The following is a 26,837-nucleotide window of genomic DNA, read 5'->3' on the forward strand; positions in this document are numbered from 1 at the left end:
CAGTTTAGAACCAAGTTAAAAACGTTACTGGGGCTATGTGACAGCCTAGCACCAGTCTAGTGGTTTAATAGAGGCCTGATAGGTTGGCAACAAGGAGTGGTAAAACTTTTAAGTCCCAATTGACCACTCAGTCAAAGTCAAAACGTCTGTGGAACCCCCACCGCACTTGCCCACCCCTTCATATCACTTAAAAGTACCATATGTTTGATGCTACTCAGTTTGCCGCTAGCTGCCTCTTGTGGTAGATGAAGTAGTTGTTGGCCCAATTGAACAAGTTACCTACTTTCAGCAACCCCTTGTCCGGTAGAGACTCTATCAAGCTGCAGATTCCTTACACTAGAATACTCCCCAGGCAGCAGACTGAATCCAGAATTTTTCATGCAGTACCGCTGTGCACCAGTAAGTGGCATTGTTTGGCTCCGTACAGGAAGTGACATGTGTGGTACTTGTATAGGCACCACCGCAGAGTGCTGGCATCGGTTTCTTTTTATGACTTTCCACACCAGAAGAGCGAAGCCATGAGAAACACTGGCAGACAGGTATGCATGTCTAAGGCCCTTAGAATGGTGCACTTACACTGTAAGTTCACTAAGCGGGGAGGACGAGAGGGTCTGTAATGAATCTGCAGCTAGATAGTCTCTACGGGATAAAGCATAACCTAAGGTAAGTAACTTGTTCATCTGATAGACTACTAGCCGCAGATTCCTTGCCTTATAATAGATACCCAGCACTGCCTCCCTGGAGGTGGGTCCGCAAGATCTATTTTAGACCAAATAGTCCTGCAGGACCAAATGGGACAAGTCATGACTGACCTGACCCTTCAGGTAGTAGTGCTTAGTAAACCAGCTTGACAGATGTCTATGTCAGGGACTCCACAAACAAACTCAGTGATCGCAGCCGTAGCTCTGGTGGATTCCTGAATCCTCAGGAGGTTGCTGTTTGGCCAATCCACAGCAGATCTTTATGCAGAGGACTATCCACCGTGATTTGGTCAGTTTCTGCATAGTCTCCCCCTTCTTACTCCCAGAATACCTTATTAAGATTTGATCGTCCACCTGGAAATCATTGATCCGTTCAAGGTAGAACAAAACGCTGTCCTTCAGTCCAGACAGTGGAGTCTTTTCTATTCTTTAGAAGGGTAAAGCAGAGCAAAGAAGGTAGGTAAGGTGATATTTTGGCCTACATGAAAGGGGTCCCTACCTTCGGAAGGAAGGAGGCACGTGTTCGAAGAACTAGCTTATCCGGGTAAAAAGTGGTATAAGGCGGGTGCACAGAGAGTGACTGCAGTTTGCTGACCCTCCTGGCCAATGTTATGGCACTAAAAGCCATCTTGAAGGTTAGTAAAGGGAGTGAGCAGTTGTGCAACTGCTTGAAAGGGGCGCCCATCATAAAAGTCAGACCCAGATTTAAGTCCTATTGGGACGTGATGAATGGCCTGGGAAGAAATACAAGTTGGAGAACTTAAAGGAACCCTGCCACAGCAGGTGACTTGAACAAAGATGGTTGGTCCTGCAACAGCAAAAATGCTGAAATGGCTTATAAATAGCCCATAACTCTCCTCGGAGCAGAGCCATGCTTGGCCAAAGATGGAACAAAAAGTAAAACCTGAAAAAGGGTTGCAGAGAGAGGGCTGACGTTATTGGAGGCACACCATGTTTCAAATTTGTTTTAGCAGCAGGCATAGACCTTTCAGTGTAGGGACCAAGGGTAGCTCTTGGCAACTGAATCTCAGATCGCATGGGTGTTTCGAACCAAGAGGCAAACGGTGTTCACTGACCGCATGGGTGTTTCGAACCAAGAGGCAAACGGTGTTCACTGACCGCAGGGCTGGGCTGGTAGAAGAGAACATCCTCTTCCCAAAGGTGTCCAGCCTCTTGAGCTTCCTATCTGGTGCAGTGGTAGGGAACATGCCAGGGTTAGCTTAGGAAGTGGAGCCTTGGACCACCAATCTCTCAGGGGGGGAGAGGGGTGCTGGATGTGGAACCTGCGGTCTCCAGGATAGGGGCTATAGCAGTGGGCAATTGTGCAGGGCTTGTACCAGGCCCCAAAGAGGGCATCTGCTTCATTAGATAGGAGTAAGAGTTTTGTGGTGGCAACTGCCGGCTGAAGCATTTCCGTCGAGACATTCATCTTGACTGCCACTGAGGGTAGCATAAGGTTCAAGACCTCAACTGCCCTCTGCACTACTATTGCAAATAAGGCACCTTCTCCCTAGCCACAGTAGGGGGAGAGATCAAGCCAGTGTCTAGGGAGGTGTCCAAACCACTGACATCCACCAGTTTCTCATACCAGCTGTCCTCTGTTATCCAGGGGATACCGGTATCCATAAGGGTCATAGGACCTCTTCCATTCATCACCCTTTCAAGGCCTACCAAATGAAACAGGCGCAGGCTCAAACTCAGACCATGGCCACGGTCGGTGCCAGAGCTGGCATCCCATGCTACCCGTCCAGCTCCGTGCCGGAGTCGGGTCTGACCATGGGAATGGTGCTACTGTTGGGCATCGATACTGGAGCGGGCACTGAGGAAGGTTGCAGTTTAGCAGGCGTCATCCAGCACTGGAGGGTGAACCCGCTGGCAGGAATCCAGTTGGGGGGTGGGGGCTACCACTCCTGTGAAACCAGAAGGCGCTCAAGATGGGTCTGCCACCTAAATAGGAAGTCCATGGCCTTTCTAGAACTCTTTCAGTTGGGGAGGGATCGGTCCGGCTCCAGGAAATTCAGGGAGGCACAGAGCAGACCCTGGTACGAGCTCCACAAAGGAGCAAGGCCTAGAGTGCTGAAGGACGAGGCTAGCTGAAGTCGAAGACCTCTTCGACTTCTTTCAGTGAGACTTACCCGATGACCTGGATTGGAAGGACGACCACTGGGAGCAGCTCTGCAAGCAGTTGTGGGAACTTCCATGTGACCCTGGGATTCTGAGCGTTGTGGTGTCGTCAGACATTGGGAAGCAAGGAGCTTGAGGAAACACTCCACAGCACCTTTGAGTGCATGGTGCAGCAGTCCTTGCAGGCTTTGGAATTGTGGCCCCACTCCGAGAACCAAAGACAAACCAGGTGTGGGTCTGTCACAGACATCTGCCTGTGACAGGCACTACATGGATTGAAACCGCTGGTTTCTTAGGGGACATCCCAAGCATATCAGGAGAAGAAATTCTCAAAAGTGTTGACAAAACATCAAGATAAGGTCAGTCAAAAGTTGACCCAGTCATAGCTCTTCACAGATCTGTGCAGACTAGCGCAGAAAGAAAGCAACTGCGCACATGTCTTCTGCCGCAGACAGTGCTGACGTGGAGCCGAAGGACCCCTAACAGGCACACGAGTCCTGCTTGAAAATGTCTGGATCCAGTCTGATCCCTAGGGAATATTCTAAGGTAAGGGATCTGCAGCTAGAAGTCTCAATCAAATATTAAGTAATTCGATTTTCTGTTAGCCAGAATGCCCCTCGTGCTGACAATTTCAAGGGCTGTTTTACCTCTGGTTGAGGTGTCCCATAGACCGAGTTTGCAAGTTGTTCTCCTTTATTTATAACTCTGACCCCATGGCATCAGAGATGATTGTCTGACCCTAAGGAGCCAGAAACTTACGAACCCTCACTACAGAGATTTAAAACATGAAGTTGCACAAATGAGGTATTAAAACAGCAGTTTCTTTAGATTCTTTGAAAGGTTCTGAAAAGCACGCTCGCAGATTTTACTACAGTAGTGTCACAGCATGTTTTATTGTTGGTAATGCAATCTGTTATAGGTTTGCCAAGTCTAGTGGGAAAAGCGGTTATTTCTAAGATTTTGTTCATAATGTGTGAAAAATCTACAATTTCAATACAAATTATTAAAACAAAAAGATGATAATCCTGGTACAGAATTACAGTGCTGACAACTTCTGAATGTAATTGTTACCTGCTTCAAGAGTTCTTTTTCGCTCATATTGGGATTGAGGAGTTTAATATTGTGATAAATTTGGTAGAATAAAAGCCATCCTTATCTCAAAGAAGCGCATATAACCTGCAGTTCTGCATTGTCCTTTTGAAGACCTTGGCTCTGTAATTGTAGTTGAGTAGCCAGGCTAGTTGAGGGTCGCACATCACCACCACTACAGGTTGTGACAACCATCTGACCTCACAGAACAGTAGTGAGAATTCGACTTCATGGAGTCCCAAAGATATTTCCCAGCACCAAAACATAATATAAAATTGAAGGAAAAAAGAAACCGCAATAGTAGTATATTTAGAAACCCATTTTATCGCTTTCAAAATAAATGTATGTTATTTAGGTCAATATGGGCTTTAATGTTATAAGTTTAGTTAATGGCAAATTGAGCTCCTCAATTTCAGGTTGGTGTTGAATTTCGATGATGGAGGATTTCTAGCTTTCTACAACTGTCGCATGAGCTGGTGCTCAAGGCCCTTCATCAAACCAGCCAGCGACATCCTGTCCGCCAGGTTCCATCGAGGGCAGGCCTTGGAGGCGCTCCGTAATTCAAGACCCGTGTGTATCACACTTTTGGACCAGCGATATTTCTCTGGATTGGGTATGTACACATCTGTAAGCCTTTTAAATTAATTACAAGTCTATCTTCTAGTGAAGCTCATCTTGGCTTTCATAATCTTGATAGTCTAGAATCGCTTATGCTTTAATTTTATGTATACAGTAAAAAAAAGTGATGGATTGAAATGCTGTAATCAGTCTGAATCTTTGGTAATCTCTTGTAATAAATCTGGATAGATTTAGTTAAATTTTGAGATAGTCTGCAGCACAACAGACCAGGGCCAACCACCAAAAACCAATCTGAGCTCTTCTCAAGCAAGGATAGTCCAGCTATTGCTAGGCAGTGCACCCTCTGCTGGCACGTGTACACTGAGTTGTTGGTCCTAAGCTTGCTGTGCCACACACTGAAACTTCATCACAATAAAGAGGCCCAACTAGGCTGAAACGTCAGTGGTTGATTTAGTTCCTATACTAAGGGTGTTCGATGTAGCTTTTTGGCTGAACTGCTCCCTTTGGGTGAGGTTAAGACTGATTTGCAAATGTTTCAATCTTGTTTGTATCAGTCCAACTGAGCTAAAGAAATTAAACAGAGTCTACCCATAGTAAAAACAGAGGATACGATTAATTCAAGTTTATATTTATTTATGAAAATGTATTTCAAGTTATTGGCCTGTTTAGGGAGGTGCCGTGTGATAACCTCCATTGCATCTGGTGGGCTATCTTGGCAATCGATTCTCTCCTTGAGAATCTGGTGGGCACCTTTGTGATGCTGATGCCTGGGCATTAGAGACCGTATCTTCTACTGTAGGACAGTATTAAAGGAGTTGCAAGCTGATGTTTGACGTCTCATTTAGTGTATTTTCTAAAACATAAGATTGAACATGGGAACAAACATAGTGGGTTTACAGCAAACGACACAATGCAGGTCATTTTATTCACAGGAAAATACAAATCTGTTATGCCAGTGCAAATGTGTAAGTTTTCAGGAAACAAGCTGGTGTTCAAATTATGAGTATCATTTATGATCAATTAAAAGTTAACATTTGAGGGCAGGATGTGTGTATTTTCAGAAGTGTATAAACTGACAGTCTGTCATGGGGGCATACACCACCATATATGACTCTTGTGATGTGCATTCCTGGACAAGCGCTGTGTGAACTTGGAGGATGCGCTCTGTATAAACCCAAATTTTAACCCATATGCATCTGTGTGGCGTATCTGTATGCTGTCCACGTGTGCATCTGATGGTGTGTGTGTGCACTCACCTCATATAGTTGGTGTGTAGTTGTGTTAACACCATTACGTTATAGTCTGGACCTGATGATTATACAATCAGGGAATGAGTCACCCAGAACATTCATGGTATGAGCTTGGCGATCATACAACCAGGAAAGGAGCCACCGACTCAGCAGCCATCTTAATTGGACTGGGACTCTAAAAGCACCCTGCTATTAGGCAATCAGGAATCTGTGCGGTCTCAGTCGCATCTTCGGAGCAGCTCTGGTCTCCAGTGGGCTACATTCTAAGGGAATCTAGTGGATCCTGTGTCACAAGCCTGCAGAGGACATCGGCGCACCATTCTGTCATGAGTCTGCAGTGAATGTTGTCAGACTGCGTCAAGAGACTGCAGTGGACATAAGGACATAATCCTCTGTCATGGACCTGTGGCAGACATTGGCGTGTCTGAAACTGTGCAATAAGTTGGGCCGCCAGTCGTGCAACCCCATCTTTAACGCCTTACAATAGAATCTTGCCACAGCAACTCTCAGCAAAGGTAACAAATCAGTACATACCGGACTACAACTGCTAGCACGTATGACACTGCCCTTAACATCTCATGCCCAGCTTGCTGCAATGTTTAGGGGTAGCAGCCAGAGATAGTTGGAGCGTGAAGTAACCCAAAGGTTTACCTGGTTCAGGTTTGGACAGTTTATTATTGTGGGGCACATGTGTAAGGTGCCTTACAGCACTTTCGGATTTGAGAAGGGTTCCATTCCTATAGGCAATTATTCAGTGACTTAACTCACGTCAACAGCCTGCCGTACTCCTGAGCCAAGATCATAGGCAAGCTGCTGATCTGGTTGCATGAAAAGACAATAGAGATACTGAAGTGAGTGTGGTGGGATGCAAAGGGGAGTGTTTGCATTAGGTGTGATTATCTGTGGGTAAGTATTTGTTTATATCATAGCGTGCACCACATCCTCTATGCCCACTTGGTATTACGTCTGGGGTGACGGCTACCTGGCAACAGACAAGGGTGTTCAGTGAGCCAATGGACCAGACCTGGTTTCTTTATTATTTTGTCCCATTCCCTTCATTGTAACACGGGCTGGCAGAAATGCTGTCCGCTTCGCAGTGAGGGGGGATTAGGACAAGAATGAACATTGCTCCAGCTGGGTTTAGGGTATTTCAGGTTAGTGCATCTGACACAAACACGAAGAAAGACCTTGCTTTTTCAAAATACAGCTAAAGCTAATATATGACTGATACACTTGTTTAGTTGAGAGACATTGCCTTCAAAGTGTCTGACTGTTCAGCCCTTTGAAGAAGCAGGCGACTAGTCCAAGTGTGGTATCACCGGTTCAACCAGTAAATACAAAGAATAGCAGGGAATATTCTTGTAACTAAGAAGTATCTTTATCTTATTGGTGAAATGATAAACAGAAGCTCAAAGAAAGTTACCAAGGTGTCCATAGCCGTAACCAAAGGTTTCTGATGTCAAATATTTTTTGCAGTTTAATAAGACACTTTTGTTCTTACGATATATGTTTTTTCCTACATGCTGGGGCTTGTTTTAACCAGAAGGTCTTGGCTTCACGGTCATTTTTTTTCCTAGGTGATCTGACTTAGTCTATAAAGTCTGACACCATTCCGGGTAGGCCCCCTATTCCATCCCGGACACAACCTCTCTTTTTTCTGCTGAATCACTGTTGTGTGCGGTATAAAAACTAAAACTAATGTTGTCCACCCATATTGACATATCACCTGATGTGACACCCAATGTGGGACAAGTGTTCACTTATTAAAATGTCTAGCCCATCCAAACAACAGTCCAAAAATAAATCATATAAAATGTATAGCCCAGACAGACATCCCTTCATCTTCCATTTTCTGAAAGATGTGACTAAGAGACTTCTTCTGGTAATTGTTGTAACTTATGTTTATCTGCTGCTCAGCCAGAATGAGTGTGGCATGGAATGTTGGATGGATGGAATGTTAGATGTCTGTGAGTGTCAGTTGGGTATGGGCTGAGCAGCAGGACAGTTGCTCCTGGTGGGGTTTTCCTTATTTATACTTGTAACAACTTAATAAAAGAACCTAACTAATTTACGCTAGAAGTCCGGACTTTCATTTGGATTACGACATTTTGGCGACGATTTAGAAGAAGAATCCAAGTGTGCCACCTAAAGGAACTTTAAAAAAAAATTGGAACTTGACTGAAACAGAAAACAGAAAAGAGAGGTGAGATGTCCATGCTTGTTGGAAAACTGAAACCTGACCGGCACGGAAAATAGAAGCTAAGAAAACCACAAGGTAAAAGTCTTTTTAAGGAAATCATACGTATGTGTGTAACGCTGTCTGGCACCCAAACCCCACCAGTGACCCTGCCATCGGTCGCCCTGAAAACCCAAGTGTGCCAGATCTTGTGGTGTTAAACGACAAAGTACAAGTTACAGCGTTAATGGTATTATGCTAATCGGAGGCATAGATTGAGCCCCGTTGTGGAGTACTCCTCTTTAGAAGTGTGTTTCGGGAGCGGTAATCGAGCCCCAGTGTAATTGTTGAGACCTACTGTTCGAAAATAAAAAGTTATGGATGTGAAGTGCTGACCACGCAATGGTGTAGGGCACTGTGGAATTAAGTAGAGGGAGAGAGCAAATGGTTTACCTCTCCTGGGCTTGTGAATCTTCCTGTTTTTGCACTGACTGCTCTGCTTTTAATTTCGTTCCTTTTAAAACTACTGACACCTGGTTTTAACATTTGTTTAACTATTGCTTTTTACCCTGTTGTCTTTTGTAATCGTTGCTGGCACTTCAGGGGCTTTTTATATAAACGTGTGTTAGCTTAAAATTGGATCCGCTTACCCGCACTCTCTGCAGCCCACACTAGCTCGAGGGATTTTGTCCTGCCCGGCCGCCATCTTGGGTCAGGCACGCGTGAGCAGCAACACCTGGGGTCTGTAGGCAACACACTATTTAGCATGCGCGCTGCGCGAACGCGCCGCTGGCGCGCCTAAGGCAAGCCCGTCTGCGCCCGTCCGCGTCCCGGCTGTGGCCGTGGCCCCCCACTCTGTTTCACGGACGGGGGGAACGCGCGCAGCTCTGTTGTATGGTAGGGATGAGCTATGTAACTTGTTATTATCTGCATGCTCCTCTCACCCTCAGTTCGATTTGGCAGATGCTCAGGAGCATGTCTGTTCTATATGTGGCTTTCGTCTCCCTGACCCCTCCTCGACTGTCTCATTCACCCCAGGCAGTCGGCCAAAGCAGGATACGGCTCCGCCCATCTCTGCCGCCTTAATTAATGTACGTTCACTTAAAAAACATCACGCCGACATCTCTGAGCTCCTCTCTGATCACCCGGTTGATCTTCTGTTTATTACGGAAACATGGCTTGATTCCAACGCTGACCCTTTTATCACCCTGGCTATCCCCCCGGGGTACAAGGTTGCTAGGGCCGACCGATTAGATGGAAGGGGGGTGGTGTTGCGGTTATTTTCAGAGAAAAGTGGGAGCTTATTAGGGGTGAGTCTTATGATTGGGGGCCTGGAGAAGCGTTAGACTTTAGCATCAGGCTGTCCCCTCACTTTCTTTTAGGGGGTCGCTGGTCTATCGCCCCCCTGGCCCGGCCAATGCCACCATTCGGGAGTGGGGTGATAAGCTAATTTCTAGGGCGCTTCGTTTCCCCCATTTCCTATTCCTCGGCGACTTGAATATCCATTTGGATCAGGGGTCGGATACTGATGCTATGCTTCTTAAAGATATGCTTCAGCTTGCCCAGTTATCCCAATAGGTTCTTCTCCCTACACATCAGGCTGGACACATCCTTGATCCTATCTGCTCCAATTTTAACATCCTGGCAGAGGATCCTCTTCCCCTTGTGTGGTCGGACCATTTCATTACTTTTTTCTCCTGGAAGGCTGGCCCTCCCCTTGCTGCAGAATCTATCTCGCGGAAACCAACCTTCAAAAAGGTAGATCTCGCCTCTCTGGCTGGGGCTTTGGCGGCTTCTAGGCCGTCCCTTACGGGTGATCTTGCAGAGAGCTTGGCGACTTTTACTAATTGGCTTGACAAGTCTATGTCTTCGCTCGCCACTCTCACCTCCTCCCGGTCTTCGAGAGTTTCGCCATCTAAACCTTGGTTTTCGCATGATTTACGCCTGCTCAAACAAGAGTGCAAGAAGCTGGAGCGGATTTGGCGTCGTCAAAAGTATTGTCCTTTGGCCAAGGCTGCTTTGAGGGCCAGGCAAAAGATCTATTACTCGGCCATCCTCCTGGCTAAAAAACAATACTTTACTGACCGCATTGAGCAGGCTGGCAATAATTCAAAGGAGATATTCCATATAGTCCAGAGCTTCACCGCCCCTGCCGCTCTTAAGTGTTCGAGCCCGGTCTCTGTTGATTGGTGTAATACCCTTTCCTGTTTCTTCTCGGATAAAATCCGGTTGATACAGCAGTCCTTAACGGTATGTGCTGCTACATGGCTGGATGACGGACAGACGGTGCCTCTTCAGGGTGCCTCAAATCACGTTCTGTCGGCCTTCTCGACGGTTGATCCCGCTAGCACTCTCAAACTGCTTAAGGGCCTCAAGTCCGGCTCCCCCACTGACTGCTGTCCAGCTAGATTGTTGGCAGCGGTTGCAGAGACCATTAATTCGGAGGTCAATGTCATTATCAACCTCTCTCTTGAGGGGGCTTGGGTTCCACCGGAATGGAAGCAGGCCAAAATTCTTCCTTTATTGAAGAAACTGGCCCTTGACCCCTCACTGCCCTATAATTACCGTCCTATCTCCCTCCTCCCCAGCCTTGCTAAGGTATGTGAGAAGGTAGTGACTAGACAACTCTCCGATTTTGTGGAAAGATCTGAGGCCCTGCACCCAGCCCAGTCTGGGTTTCGGGCTTCTTACAGCACGGAGTCGGCGCTAGTTGAGATCTCGGAGGCAATTCGGGACTGTTTAGATGCGGGTGGCAGAGCAGCTCTGGTGATCCTTGATCTGTCAGCCGCATTTGATACGGTGCCACATGCCAGACTGCTTTCCCGCCTCTCCGAGATTGGTGTCTCTGGCCTGGCTTTGGCCTAGCTGAGGTCCTTTCTGGAGGGCCGTACCCAACAGGTTTGGCTGCCTCCCTCTGCCTCACTTCTACAGGAGGTCTCTACCGGCGTCCCCCAGGGCTCGTCACTTAGCCCCCTCCTTTTTAACATCTATGTTACACCGCTGGTCTTCTTGGCCGAGAAGCTGGGGGCTAAGGTGATAGCCTATGCTGACGACACCCAGCTTCTTTTCTGCCTGTACAGAAGTGTTTTTCCTCGGTATTTGGTTGGCTTGCCAGGGCTCAACTCCAATGCAATGAAGACAAATCGGAGATTCTTCTCTATGGTAACTTCCCCTCGGACTTCAGATGTAAGATTTGGCCCCCGGACCTTTCCCCCCCCCCCTCTTCCAAGGGGAGCTCCGTAAAAAATCTTGTAGTGTGGTTCGAGGACAATCTGTCTTTCGCGGTCCAGGTGAAGAAGATCTCGGGTGGTTGTTTTGGCCTTCTTAAGGTTCTCAGGAGTTTTCTCCCACTTCTTCCTAGAACGGCGAAGGAAACGGTTGTTCGGGCTTTGGTTTTGTCCCGCCTGGACTACGCCAATGCCCTCTATGTTGGCCTGCCTGGCTACTCCATGGACAAACTTCAAGTGATCCAGAATGCGGCCGCTAGGCTCATTCTTGGTATCACTAGAAGGTGCAGTGTCCGCTCTCATCTTCAGACCTTGCACTGGCTGCCCCTGATTGAGAGGGTTAAGTTCAAGGCTTTGGTCATTGCCCATAAGGCCCTTCATAACTTGGGTCCTATTTATCTGCAGAGGCGGTTCGCCTTTTATGTGCCGACCAGAACCCTTCGCTCATCAGCTCTTTTACTTGCAAGGGTTCCACGCTTCTCCCGGTCTAGGATTGGGGGCAGCTCACTTGCTGTCAAAGCTGCCGCTGCATGGAATTCTCTCCCATTTTTCCTGCGAAATACCCAGGACCCAGGCTGTTTTAAGCGTCTCCTTAAAACTCATCTGTTTCCATAAGTGTTTTCTTGCTCCTACCTTGGCTCTCCCCCCTCTTGGGTTCGCGCTGGGACACTCTTCGGAGTAACTACTGCGCGTTATAAAAATATTTTAACATAACATAACTGTGAAATATGATGATCGGGGGCAAAGATCGGGCCCCGGTGTCAAGTGTTGACGATGCAGTGCGAGATGATTGTTAACCACGTCTTGAATCAGGGGCAAGGTTCAGGTCCCAGTGTGAGGTGACCACGAGGAGTGTTGTTCGGGGGCAGAGATCGGGCTCCGGTGTTGGCTGATGGTGTTTGATGAAAATGATTTACACCTTTAATTGGTCGGATCCTAGTGTAAACTCATTGCCACTTCCTAACTGTTGAGTATGCAGTATGATCAGATTACGAAGTTGGTGATAATGGAATGTGAAGATCGGCGGAAAGGATTATTAAACACCAAGATTTTATTGATTATTGGTAAAATTACACCATTTTAAAACTAAAAAACTAATGACAGTTTAACACTCACCCCAACGGATTTTGCTCGTGCTCACCGATCTTTGAATTGGCACGCGTCCTGTATTCTTTCCACGCCTTGTCCTGTGATCTTCATGCTGTACTTCGTGAACATGCCGAGAGCCACCCGGCTTAGCGTCAAAAACGTGCTGCCATCTTGTGATTCGTTGTAGTGTAGGAAGTTCTGCCTATTTATGCGTCCTCCGTTTTTTTTTTTTTTGTTAATTATCTTTTCTCATTTTCAGCAAATCTTTATTAGTGCTTGTTAGGTGCATATTATAATTGATTGCATGTTCGGAGGCTAACAGATGAGCACTACTTCGAGAGTCTGCACTCTTTGTATCGGAGTTTCAACTATTCAAAGGTATTTACTGTAATTACGGAACCATGACAGAGACCTTAACTAAAAGCAAGAGTGTGATAAGGGGCAGAGAGTACAGAGCCGGGACAGTGATCCTAAGAGATGGAATCCAGAGTGAGTCCAGAACTACGGTAGTCATCCTAGTAGTTAGTGTCCAGAGTGAGCTTGGAACCGGGATAGCGATCCCAGTAGCTGGCCATGGAGCCAGAATTAGAAGGGGACAAAGTGTCCCAGAATTTGAACCACGACAGAGAGCCAAGTCCCATAATTGGAGTTGGGAGGGGACAAGTGTCCCAGAATATGAATCCATGTAGATATTGTGTATGAGCTGGCCGTTAAGTGTTAAGCCACTCATTGGTCTGAGTCGTGTATGAGATGGCTGTGTTATGTTAAGTCACTCATTACTACATATTTATTGTTGATTGATAGTATGTGAATAAGTCACCCATTGACTTAGTGTTTGAATTTGAACCACGACGGAGAGCCACGTCCCATAATTGGAGTTGGGAAGGGACATAGGTCCCAGAATTTTGAAACACTGTTAATGTTGTGTATGAAGTAGTTGTTAATTGTTGGGCCACTCATCGGTTTGAGTCGTGTATGAGGTGGCTGTGTTCTGTTTAGTCACTCATTACAATGTACTATTTGTTGTATAATGGTACGTAAATGAGACACCCATTGTCTCAGTGTTTGAGTTTTGTGGTAAGGGAGAGTAGTAGTTTTATTGGAAGTGTGAGTAGAAGTGTTATTAGGGTGTTCGTTTACTGACCTGCGGTGCGCACGTTGTTTCCTGATACATATGTATTGTCTTATGGTTGGTTCCTTGTATGTTGCTCGTCGTACCGGTCTGGCCAACTGGTGTGAATGGTGGCATATGGGTTTTGGTGTATGATGTTTGGCGTATGATGTAGGATGGTGGTTTAATTCAGGAAAGTGATGTGATACTTTGGTCAGAATGTAATGTAAGTTTTTTTCATATGAGTGTGGTGGGATGTAGCATGCTGATGCTGTGATAGGATGTTTCTTTTATGTCAGTTTGATGAGACGTGTTGTGGTGTTAATTGCGAGATGAGATGTAGTATGGTGTGATAGGGAGATGAGTTATAGTATGGTGGGATAGAATGTTTCTTTTATGTTAGTTTGATGAGATATGTTATGGTGTGACAGGTTGCGATGTGAGATGTTTATATTCTTTTGCATTTTTTGTATTATTAGTGCATTGTGTTCAATATCTTGACTATATGTTATTTGCCATATTGTCTTTATTTTAATGGTTTCATCTAATATATTTCACAATGCATTTGTTCCCCGTAAAGAAGGGAGATATGTTGTAACTTATGTTTATCTGCTGCTCAGCCAGAATGAGTGTGGCGTGGAATGTTGGATGGATGGAATGTTAGATGTCTGTGAGTGTCACTTGGGTATGGGCTGAGCAGCAGGACAGTTGCTCCTGGTGGGGTTTTCCTTATTTATACTTGTAACAACTTAATAAAAGAACCTAATTAATTTACGCTAGAAGTCCGGACTTTCATTTGGATTACGACAGTAATCTGTATCCAACATTCCTGAGACTGTCAGAGGTTTTCATCCCTGATAGCAATTTAGTATTGAAGGACCACAAATCGTCCGCCTGGGGGGAGAGAAACTCCACCCAGCTCACAGACGAGAATCCAGATGAGCACAGCACTAGATTCATCTAGACAGATAAAGCCTCCAGCAAGTCTACCTGAGTCTCTGTGAAGTAGCCTATTCTCCCTTCACAAACTGGTGCCAGGATTGTGTTCTCGCATAGACGCAGTCTCCTAGCTCTTGGCTTTGTGCTCAAAATGGCTGACCAGCTATTCCAAAAAGACCACACACCCTGTTGTCCAGAAATGTGCACCACCTCTGAAACGCAGGCTTATTATTTATTCATCTACTAGAACTAGTATAGCGCTTATATATTGCATAGTAAGGGTGTAAGGGCTTTAAATTGTGATGTGATTTTTCCATGAATTTACTGTGATTGGAAGGCTTAGCTGCTTTTTATTAGCTTCTGTGATGTAATAATTAAAAGTAGAAGAATGGAAAATAGTCAATACCTCTCAAGTAATATATTAACTCCCATGTTCTACCCCATCATTATTAATTTGAGTGGCCTTGTGCCTAATTTGGCTATACAATGCACCTATGCGAAATAGGATATTGACTTTTAAGCATCCTTAACCACACATTATTACATGTTCTTATTTTCCTCTACAAACATGATCCTGATCTTGTTTAGAATGTATTTGATTGACCCTAGGATACTGCTTTAGCCAGGGGATATTGTATCAATATTTTTCATCCCATGGACATCAGTCTTTTCTCGTAGTTCCAGCATTGGGTAGTTGTAGGAAAGTGCCCTCTTTTTGTTTGGTTGCCCCCCACTTTTTGCCTAATGTTGATGTACTTTGAGTGTGCCCTGGGTTTCTGCCAACAAGGTACCCAGGGCCTATGTTCTTTCCCTAAACTATACTGTTGCAAAACCCAATTGGCAACTCTCCGGCCACATGCAAGTCCCGTGTAAAAGGTAGTACCCCTACAGTGTTAAATCAATTCTTAGACATTGCAAGTGCAGTAATGCCATAAAAGGTATATGGCATGGGGGTTTGTCCCATAATGGCTTTACTGACCAGTGTGGGATTTAATGAAAAATGAACTCGGAGGAGATCTTAGAGTTGCCCCCTGAAAAACGACCTACCTCTAGTGCCTTGGCTGAGTAGATGCTCGCCAGCTGCCACCACCAGACATGTTTCTGGACCCCTGGGTCGAGAGCCTGCCGCTCTCTGTCCTGAAACAAAGCACATCCTGGGTCGAGGTGCCAAGCCTCCTCCCTCAGGATAGGAAGGATCCACGAAGGGGAAGCTTCAAAGGCTTGCCACCTTTGTGAGCCACCCTTAGCCAATTGCTGTTCCCAGCAACAGCCCCCACCAGTTCTGACCCCCACTTTGGGCGGGAGAATCGGTGGGAAATTAAGTTGGGGAAAGAGGTGTGCCCACCTTTGCCAATCCCACCCCTCAGGTTGGAGAGGCAAGGTGAAGCTCAGCTCTCAGTCCCTGCCATCTTAAAGATGGGGGGACCCAGCCAACCAGAGTGAGGCATATGCCCCCATCCCACTGGATGGTGGCATAATAAGGGATGTACCCACCCCAAGGAGGGGACCCATTGGTCCTGACCTGTACTTGCCTGAAACGCCCCTAAATGTAGAATTTACAGACACCCCAAAAACTTGCATCCTCAGACCAGAGCCAACAGGATTGACTACAAAGAAGGACTGGACAGCTGAAGGAAGAAGAGGACACCCACTGACCTGGCCCCAGACCTACCATCCTGCTCTGACCTCCGACTCCTCCTGCAGAATCTCAGTGTGTCCTGCAGCAAGCAGCCCTCGAAAACCCAGAGATCCTTCAGGCCTTCCCAATCCAAAAGACTTTCTCTCCTGTGAGCACCAGACTTGCTCTAAACCAACCGACTCTCACTCCGGCCTAATCCGTGAGTCTCCACCACTCCGCTCCCGAGCTCGAGTGACCCAATACTCTAAGGCGGTCTCCCCTGCGATCCTAGCCTGGATCCCAGTGACCCCTGAACCTCTACAAGCTTCTAAACCAAGCCTGTAGCCAACAACTGCAAGGCCCCTCAACCGAGACCAAAGGCAACACCCTGACCTACTCCGCAACTAAAGCGGTCCAAAAAGACCAACCACGATTGTGCGACCAACTAATTCTACTAACGCTTGCGGACACAAGACGATGACTCCCAAAGACCCCATTTGTCTAATCAGCCGCTGACCAACTCCGGAGGAGTCCCCACCAAATCTGCAGCATTAACCAAGTTCTACGGTCCACACTGAGAAACTGTGGGAACCCAAACGGCCGCATCCTACACCCGGCCGCCTCTGTGCCGCTAGCGGTGTAGTTCTGGTGTTGTTCATTAGGCCCTACAGTGCTGATCTCAACCCCAGGAGCTTTTGTTTAACCAACCTGGTTGCCTGCTCACCCGCAGTCCCCAAACCCACGACCGTGCTTTGCACATTGGCTAACATGTGGTGTCTGCACTCTGCGCCTCTGGCATTGCCACTCGAGTGTCCATCTGACAGAATCCTACTCACTGACCCATAACCTCAGTTCTGTTTTTCCAGGACTAAGTGTATTGCCTACGTGTGTATAATAAATGCTTAGCTCTACCCTCTGATAAAGCCTTACTGCTCGCCCACACTACCACAAATAGAGAGTAAGGTATTATCTACTTTTACCTCTGCCTACCTTTGGGGGTCCACTGGACACTGTACCTTACTTTGGTATAGTATGTACAGAGCCAGCTTCCTACAGTAGTATATCCTTTTTTTTTTTTTGCAGAGTTTTATATAGCGGGAACTTGACCCGAATCCAGTCGGGTATCAGACCGCTTTACATAGCACCAGTTACGTTACATGAGGACACACATTCATTTTTTGTTAGGCACGGGGAGATTAAGTGATTTGCCCAGAATCACAGGATGTTCAGCGTCATTACCGAGACTCAAACCCAGTTCCCCAGGTCCGAGGTCGAGCGCCCTAGCCGTTAGGCCAACTCCTCTCCCCATTTTCGTTCACTTACAGACTGAGAGCAGGACGTTAACTGTGTTATGCTATATAGGTCTGCTTAAATAGCCTACATGACTAGACACAGTTTGTGCCGCTTACAGATGCAGCAATGAGCAAAGTTGGAAATCCAGACTAGTTCAGAGTGTGCAGCAAATGGATAGAGTAACGGACCGCATCCCTAGGAGAGACTTAGTCTTGCTCACCCGCAAAATCATGTCCTTTGTATTGAAAATGTCACCATAGAAAGCAAAGAAATCACAGTCCGCATATAGTGAGCAAATGAACCAATGCAAATGCAAATCACAATGCAACATTATTGAACATCTTATAATACCACCATCCTTACACTATCCCCCTAAATGACCCCTGCCCTTTGTAACAGCCATTCCCTACCGAGGTACACCTATTCCAGGGCAGAGCTTAATCGCATCTGCCAGTTGGTAAACTTGGCAGGTGATTTACGGGGGTGTCATTTACCACTGCCGCTTCCAGAGTCTTGTAGCAAGGACAACGGGGGGGGAGTACAACATTCCCTCCAAGACTCCGTTGATGATTCGAAGCCGGAATTAAGCGCTTCTGTGAATTTAGGCAGGAAGGCTTCTCTTAGTCCTACCTATAGTTGGAGAACCTTTTTAATAAATGTAAGTTCTTTGCCCAAACATTACACTGAAATATGGGATTTACTGAATTCCCAGTCCCCGATGTAGGATTTCTAACCGAAACATGTCTCAAGCCCTTTTCCATTCCGACTATTATGCTAGCTCTCCCAGACCAGTACCGAACTTTGAATCGTAATAGGGATAGCAAAGTCGGTGGAGGTGTTGCTTTTGTCTTTAAATAATTTCTATTACTATAACAGATACTACCTTGGACAATACGATAGAGATCTGTCTTTTTAAGATTGAAATTACACCCCAGGATTGCTGGAAAGGTGCCTTAGTATATCGCCCCCCCAGGGCCTCTTAAGAACTTCCCTTCAAAATTAATGGAAAGCATCGCCGCCTCCCTCCCCCCGCCCCCCCCCCCTCTTTTCTAAACAATTTCTTCTACTAGGGGACTTTAACATACATAGTGAAAGTAGTCAGAATGTTGACGCAGCTCACTTCTTGGCAGACATGGCCTCCCTAGGGCTGGAAAAGATTAGTTAAGGGCCTACCCATGCAGCAGGGCATACGTTAGATCGTATTCTCACCAATTCTCCTCCCATACATTCTGACCCCCCTGTTCCAGTGATCTGGTCTGACCACTCACTGATCAACTTCCATATTAATAGCACTCATCTGATTGGCGCCCCCGTCCCTCCCACTGGGAATATTACGAGACAATGGCATAAAATCTCAGAAGAGTCGTTCTCAAAGGAGTTCATACCGCCTACTTTTTGTCAAGCCCGGGGATATTAATATTAAACTTAATGAACTCCATCAAGCTATAGGGGCAGCAATAGACATTTTGGTGCTACTCAAGATACAGCAGCCCAAATCCCAAAGAAAGCATGCAGTCTGGTTCACTCTGGAACTACGTAAGGAGAAATCGAAGTGTAAAAGTTGGAAAAAATCTGGCGTAAATCTCAATCACAGGCAGAGAAAGAAATATTTCAAACTGCTGTAACTTCCTACCATAAAAACATTGAATTAACACGGAAAGGATATATTTATGCGCAATTAAGCCTAGCGGGCAATTCTACGAAGGAACTCTATAAGATTCGTAAATCATTTACGTCTTCAACTGCCTTGGCTAATCCTATCCCTCAGGTTTTATGTGATAATATCTCCAGTTTTTTTAATGAAATTATTGACAAAATATATGACACATTTCCTAGGGACTCCAGTACTTTAGACAACCCCATTCCTTCTTCTACAGCTTCACACCCCTGCAGGTTTCTACAGTAGAAGAGATGCTAAAAACGGCTAAATCAGGTTCCCCTACTGACATCATACCCGCCAGACTATTCACCCTACAAGCAAAGCATCTTGCCCCTTCAATATGCACCTTATTTAACCACTCCCTGTGCGAGGGGAAAGTGCTCCTCGTTTGGAAATCTGCTCAAATCCTTCCGATTTGAAAAAAGGTTAATGTGCCTTCTACAGAGCTATCTAATTACCTCCCCATTTCACTCCTTCCGCTCATGAGCAAACGTTTGGAAGGATATATCAACTCACAGCTCATGGAACATATTGAATCCCAAGCATGTCTTGACCCCTCAGTATGGTTTTAGACCAAGATACTCTACCGAATCTACCCTTATAGGTATGACGGACTTCATTAAACTTTCTCCAGATAATAACAAGGCAGTATCATTAGTGCTGCTGAACTTGTCCGCATCCTTCGATATTGTAGTCCACCATAAGCTATTGCAAAGACTGATGGAAATTGGTATGGTGGGGCCGGCTCTTCAATGGCTTTCCAACTTTTTAGAGCAGTGCGCAAAAAACGGCAATTTGGGTCCCTTCCGCTCTTGTGCTAAATCCCTTACGAAGGGGGTTCCTCAGGGCTGGTGCCTCATTCCTACATTGTTTAGCATATATGTGGCCCCCCTTGCAAATATCATCAGAGATCGTGGCTTTGTTCCCTTTTTGTATGCGGACGATACACAACTTCTTTAGTTTGATAATAATGCAGTGGGGATAAAACAGCTCTTTGCAGACGGTATGCGAGCTATCTCTGACTGGATGATGATGAATTTTCTCCAGTTGAATGCCAATAAAACGGAAGTTCTTCTGTTCAGCAAATTTCTTATTCATTCATTCATTAATGTGTCCCCTCTTACCTAAATGGCATTGATAGTGGCAGAAGAATTCTGGTTATATAAACAATGGAATGCCTCTTAAATTAATAAGAGCATAGTCCACAAACAGAAGGGGCCTTGAAAAGTAACTCTGGAGCTCTTTGAGAACAGCATGTCAACACAGGCAACAGTGCACATTTTTAATACATAGTGTCAATGAGAAGCCTAAATACACGATCAATTTTATGAAGCAACCATTTTAAATAAAGATGGCCTTGAGGCCTAGTTTGGCATAAGTCCGAAAAACAAAGTTTTGTACATCACACTTTGTTTCAATTGCAAAACAGCTCATGTTAAGCAAACATAAAAAAACGACATCACTGTGGTAACTATTTGATCAGTATTCTTGTGATCTCTTTAAACAAATACATGGTTGTTGCATTTAATTATCAATTTTGTAAACAGAAAGAGTGCTTATTGGAAATGGTGCAGTGAACCGTATAAAGGGGCTCTTAAATGATATATGTTTGGGTCAATGAGGTTGCACTTGATAGTCTGCGTAAGAGTATGTTGATTTATGTAGACAGTGTGAAAGAAGGATTAATCAAGGTTTCACTGTGCTTCTGACAATGCGTGAAATGCATTGGGCATAGATCCAATAATCAAATAAAAATGATGGAAATCCATTGATTCGACAAACTTGTGAGTTCCCATGAACGTTGCTCTGCCACTCGCATCCTGCCCAATGCCTGGGCTCCTGTCGGGTGGGAAGCACGACACAGAATGCAGTAGGGATCGTGGGTAACGTGCGGGCAGGCCACCGCAACATTTGCCCACACTAACCTTGTGGCAGCTGGCCTGCCAGTGCGATCATTTCTCCTACTGTGACCTTGGGAGGGCTGCTCTAAAGATGCCAGTGGAGCATCCATTTCCCCCAAGTCTTCTCCTTCTCATAATTCCCTTTAGGGGATTCTGGACTTAAAATAAAGCCCAAATCAAGATGGCCGCCCCTACATAGCCATTTCCTCTTTCCCATTCTAAGATGGCTTCTTAGCAATTTCCAGTGTGGGGGCCTATATAAGAATTATGTGTAGTCTATTTGTTGTGTTGCCATGCTTTGTGCTTCTTGCTTTAATGTCCATTGCTCCTCCTACCACTGACGATCGTCCTACAGCGTTCCAGTCTCGTTCCTGTAATCAAGTCTTTCCAGTACCTCTTTATCCTGGAACCCTCTGAATTCTTGCCAAGCCCTTCCATTGCTGGAATTTCACTGCTTTCTGGAGGTGTTTTACCATCTGGCTTTTTCCTCCATTGGGATCCCTCCTGGAGGGCACTTTCCAGCTTGGTGGTTTTCCTGCATCTGCAGCAACAGGGCTACTAGAAGGGGTCACCCTTTCCTCTGGCAGACCAAAACAGTCAAGAATAGTAGTCTTCCATCCATCTGAGACTGGAGACCTCCGCTAGGCATCAGATCTCTGACATTGAAAGGTTAATAAACATTATACCTCAAAGAACAATAATTGAATTTGAAAGTTAGATTTGCATTTGTGGTCAGTAGACGCTTCCAACGTGGAATCTAAACAGCTTCTCAGATCCTCCATAGTACGTTTTAGGATGTCACTTAAGAGCCCTATTGGTGCACTATGAAGTATCTTTTGAATTGCCTTCTTTCAGAATATTAACATAAAATTGTTAACATCCTCCTTTTTGCCCTGATTACCACCATTTTGCGACTGAACTGGTGGTAACTAACTCTGACTGGACACGCGCTGTGGCAGAATACTCACTCTGTTCTTCCTCACGGTACCTTCCACTTTGGAAACCCAATGTGCTGTTCTTTATAAAATCGCCGCAATTGTTTTAAATAATCTTGAAGAAATGAATTTTTAAAAATACTTGAAACTCACATGCTCTTCTGCACCCTTTGACACCCGGCACCCTGCATTCTCCCCGGTCCACCATGGGAATTCTTCCCGATTGATGTGGATGGAGGTGCGGTCACAGTAACAACTTCCGGGCTATAGGGGAGGAGAGCGCAGCGTCATTCTGCACTCTGCTAATCAGCTGCATAAAAACTTCATGCCACACGCTATGCGCAGCGGGCGCGCTGGTGGCGCGCCAAAGGCTTGCCCGTCTGCGCCCAGCCGGGGCCAGAGGCCACAACCCCTGCTCGTTTTTCCATTCATATTAGGAGCTACAGCCCCAACTCTCTACTTAAATTAAGAGGAAAGGCCTCTGCTCCATGCCTCTCTAACTGGAACCTAGCAGACCAATGCACAACCTGCCCACACTGTGGATTTCAGCTTCACCCTGACCCTCCAACCAAAAACACACAGCGAAGCATGTACCTCCTGAACTGCAGGTCACTCCCTAAACATACCACAGAGATCTCCCTGCTTTTAGATGAGTTAAAACCAGATGTCTTATTTCTAGCAGAGACCTGGCTCCATTCCAAGTCAGAACCTGATCTTATCCAGGCTCTACCTCAAGGATACCAAATTTTACTTGAAGACCGCCTAACGGGAAGAGGAGGTGGCTTAGCAGTCATCCACAAAGACTGCTATGGGTGCCGTAGCTCTCCAAACCCTATACCGGACTGTGAAGGTCTCTCCTTCCCCATAGACTTTTCCCCCATTAGCACATTCTCGGGGATGCTTATATATCGCCCACCTGGGACCCTGGGTCAATTTCTCAACTCCCTGCCTTCCACAATAGCCAACCTAGCTTGTAGCACAGCAAATTTTACACTTTTAGGGGACTTCAACATCCATTTTGATTGTATTACGGACCACACTGCCCTAGAAATGTCCACTGGCCTCTCTGCACTACAGTTTAAACAACTAGTACTAAAACCCACCCACTCCAAAGGTCATCTTCTTGATCCCATCTTTAGTAATTGTACAGATCTCTTAGTGGGAACTCCCTTCCCCCCCCTTCCATGGACGGACCACTTCCTTATCCCCCTCTCCTGGGTTACCCCACACACCCACCCCTCTACCACTACAGCTATCCGGAGAAAATTCAACTGGTCAAAGCTTCCCCGGGCTGAATGGGCAACGAGTCTCGAGACCTCTAGACCACCCAACAATTCTGACCCCACTCTAGCTAATGAAAACTATATAATAGATGGATTTCGAACTCACTGGACTCTGTACTCCCCATAAAATGCACTGAATCCAAGCGTAGTGCCAGGACTGCTCCCTGGTATTCCCCTGGTTTACGGGAAAAGAAACGCCTCTGCAAAAAACTGGAGAGGAAGTGGCGATTGGATTACTCACCCGCCAGAAAAACTGCATATAGAGCTGCGATAAAAACATATAAAAACGAAATTTGAATCGCGCAAGCGACCTTTTTCGAAAATAAGATTAACGCAGCTGCCTCCAGGCCAAAGGAAATCTATCAAATTGCAAAAACCCTCCTTAAGTTCCCAGAAAAAAAAACAAATCTCCTTAACGCACAAACCCGTTGTAATAACAGAGTTCTTTTTCCAAAAAATACAAACCATTTATACCTCCTTTCCCCACATTCAGACCCCCATTCCACCCACCAAATTACATGAGCCGGGGCTTCAGCCCCCAGCAACACTCAAAAACCTTCCACATCTTGATTCTACCTTGCTACAATCCATCATGCGTCAGGTGAAATCCGGCTCTCCCAATGATCCGGCACCCCTGCGCACTCTGCTGACAGTCACCAGGCACACTCTACCCACCATCCTTGACCTGCTTAATGCCTCTTTATCCACTGGGAGTGTCCCGCCCCTGTGGAAGCAGGCCATGGTTAAAGCCCTCCTTAAAAAATCCAACCTAGATCCAGACAACCCAGGGAATTACCGACCAATCTCCCTACTACCCTGGCTAAGCAAGATCTTTGAAAAACACGTCAACAACGTGCTGGCGGAGTTCCTAGAGACCAACCACCTGCTCGACCCTTCCCAGATGGGATTCCGTCCCATGCATGGGACCGAAACCGCCCTTGTTGCAGTTACAGAGGAGGCAAGGAAGATCATGGATCAAGGAGGCTCTGCAGCTATCATCCTCCTCGACCTAAGTCCCGCCTTCGACACTGTAAACCATAACATCCTACTGCAACGACTTGCCAGCCTAGGAGTCTCAAGGAAAGCAATGGCTTGGTTTGAGAGTTTTTTTGTCAGACCGCTCCTTCCAGGTCTTTGAGGGCGAAACCACCTCCCCTAGCAAGCCTCTTGGCTGCGGAGTGCCACAGGGCTCTTCTCTGAGCCCTACGCTCTTCAATATATATATGAGCCCCCTAGCTGAGATTGTCCGCCCCTTCGGGTTAAAAATTATCACCTATGCGGACGATACTCAGCTAGTTCTGGCTCTCAAACAACCACACACAGCCCAACCACTTAAGGGACTGCTTAGAAGCAGTGACTTCATGGATGACATCGTCTTGTCTCAAATTGAATGGAGACAAGACAGAACTGATGCTCCTAGGTAACTCCCCTAATCTTACCATCGACTCCCTGTGGCCTGCCTGCCTTGGACCCGCCCCCATAACCAAGGACACAATTAAGAGCCTAGGCATCCCTTAACTTTAATTGCCAAGCAGCCAAACTTTCAGCTACCTGCTTTGGTCTACTTATGCTTATTCAGAAAATCCTTCCCTTATTACCCTTCCAAGCAAGGCAGATTATGATCCAAGGTCTCACTCTGTCGCGTTTGGAATTTGGGAATGCCCTTTACCTAGGGGCCCCTCAGGCTACCCTGCCCAAGCTCCAGGTTATCCAAAATTGTGCAGCACTAACCCTCCTCCAGATCCCCTGTCAAAACTGGACTGAATAATCTTCATTGGCTCCCAGTCAGGGAAATAATTGAATTTAAGAGCCTGTGCATCGTTCACCGAGCCTTCTGGAAAACGAGCGCCATCATTAATCAATCACTGATCTCCCCCTACCTCCCGAACAGACAGCTCAGATCAACTTCTTCCTTTCTTGTCACAGTCCCCAGGATTAAGAGAGTCAGATGTGGGGGCCGTTTGTTCTCCTAGAACTCGGCTAAACTCTGGAACTCCCTCCCCCTCCATCTGCGATCAGAGCCCAATCTACTCTCTTTTCGCAAACAGCTAAAAACCCTGCTTTTTAACAAATCATACTAGTATCCAACTGCTCATCCACACGCTGGTCCGTAGCGCTAGGACGCCTCAGGGTAGCTACCTCGCTTAACAAATGGTCTTTTCATTTCATTCATTTCTTTTCATTGGGCTCTGCTAACCAGACCCTTGGCCAGAGCTTTGTGTAAAAGGTATGTGGAAATTGGGTGTAATTATAATTGGTATGGCAACCCTACCTGTAAGGCTCTAATAGTATAGGGTATGTAGGTTTGAAGGCCCAGTGGATTTAATGCACCTAAGTGTGCACTGCTGTGTTGCCTGCTGTCGTTTTAAAGGCAGCCCTCCTTTGTAGGCTACTTTTAATTTATATGCAAATTCGACTTTGGAATTAAAGGTACTTACAAAGTCTTAAACTACCTTATTTGTACATATGTCACCCCTAATTTCTCCCCTAGGTGCCCCTGGGGTAGTGTGCCTTGAAACTATAAGCAGGGACAATAAACCAGCATTGGCATAGCCAATAGGTCGCGCCTTTGGGACCTTTATAAGTGTTTAGCCATGCAACAGTTGATGTTGTTGCACTAAGGATATTGTGCAGCGTCTGCTACATGGATTCACAGCATACGCGGCTTATTGAAAGTTACCCGTCTGATGCGGTTTCCTTTTCCCCCTTGTTTCGAGATTGTGGTTGCCGGTGGTGATGCGGAGGAGGTAGCGGCTGAGCGGTGGACGCTAGGGCCGGGAACCAGATGGTTCAGGAAGCGGAGGTGGAGCCTGAGGGAGGGCAAGTAACCTATTGTGGTTTCGGCGGCCGTCGAGCCAGGTTCTGGACGCGGATACGGTCTGCGGCCGCACTGACTTGCTCTCGAGGGCTGAACGGTGGAAGAACTCTACGTATAACTTCAGGCGCCTCAGTCCCACAGTGTCCCCCAGATCATTGTGCGAGTCCGGTAAGCGGGTTATCAGAGGGTGGGGAGCAGAGGTGTATGGCTCTTGTTCCCTCGGATTCAGCATCAGACTCTGCTCCGCTTTCTGGCCAGGCAGTTGAATTGGCTCGGAGTTCGGCTGGGGGGGGGTCAATATGCCCGGAGAGTTGTGCCCCTTGGGTGAGGACAAGAAGGGGAAGAGAAAAGAAGTGTCGCTCCCTGGGACCACTTTAGTAAAAAACAGATACCAGCTGCGGCCCCAGACTCAGTTTGGGTTCAAGATCAAGGGTACTCTGGATTCTACAGAGGGCTCAAAGTGTGATACTCACGACCCCCCGTAAGAGGAAAAACGTTAAGCCTAGGGACACTGAAATCTAAAGGGCCTAGGGCTGTCTGCCCCTCCGTAATATCTACAAAATCACTTAAATCTTATTTCAAAATAATGGAGAAAGCTGTGAGGTTAAAGGAACCAGCCCCAGCCCTGCGAGGACGCCCTCCCCCAGTCCATCTTGAGAGTTGTTTCTCCCCGCTGGCAGGGATCCAGGAAATCGAAAATGGAACTGCTACTGTGAGCCATACTAGTTTGTTAGATGCCCCTACCCCGGACATGGCTCCTGCTATTGTTACTTCTGTCCCCCCCAAGCACCTACTCTATCACCCATTCAATCAAATTTACAAGATCAAGATCTAGAACTCGCTGATGGGGGTTCCCCGGACATGTTGTGTTTAGAGTCAGCACATGAAGGCCCTGTAGTGTTGGCCCCCAGGGAAGAGGGAAGAGGTAGAGATGAGCTACAGCTGGGGTCTTTTCTTCAGGCTCTAAGGGGTGACTTGCTCTCTAAGTTTGCAATCTCGGAGGCAAACCAGAAGGGGATACGGAAAAATGCGAAGCACTAGAGT

General features: G+C 46.4%; 1 protein-coding gene across 3 annotated transcripts in view; it reads left to right on the forward strand.

The window, feature by feature from the left end:
* The window catches only part of NEIL2 (nei like DNA glycosylase 2), a 199,038-nt gene that overhangs the window by 144,011 nt on the left and 28,190 nt on the right, over window positions 1–26,837 (forward strand). For all 3 annotated transcript variants that reach the window (XM_085609132.1, XM_085609130.1, XM_085609131.1), the window contains one exon: window positions 4,331–4,527. In XM_085609132.1, the coding sequence (XP_085465258.1) occupies window positions 4,331–4,527 (197 nt within the window). The remainder of the gene's footprint in view (window positions 1–4,330; window positions 4,528–26,837) is intronic.

Source organism: Triturus cristatus, chromosome 6 (assembly GCF_964204655.1).
Source record: "Triturus cristatus chromosome 6, aTriCri1.1, whole genome shotgun sequence".
Lineage (NCBI taxonomy): Eukaryota > Metazoa > Chordata > Amphibia > Caudata > Salamandridae > Triturus > Triturus cristatus.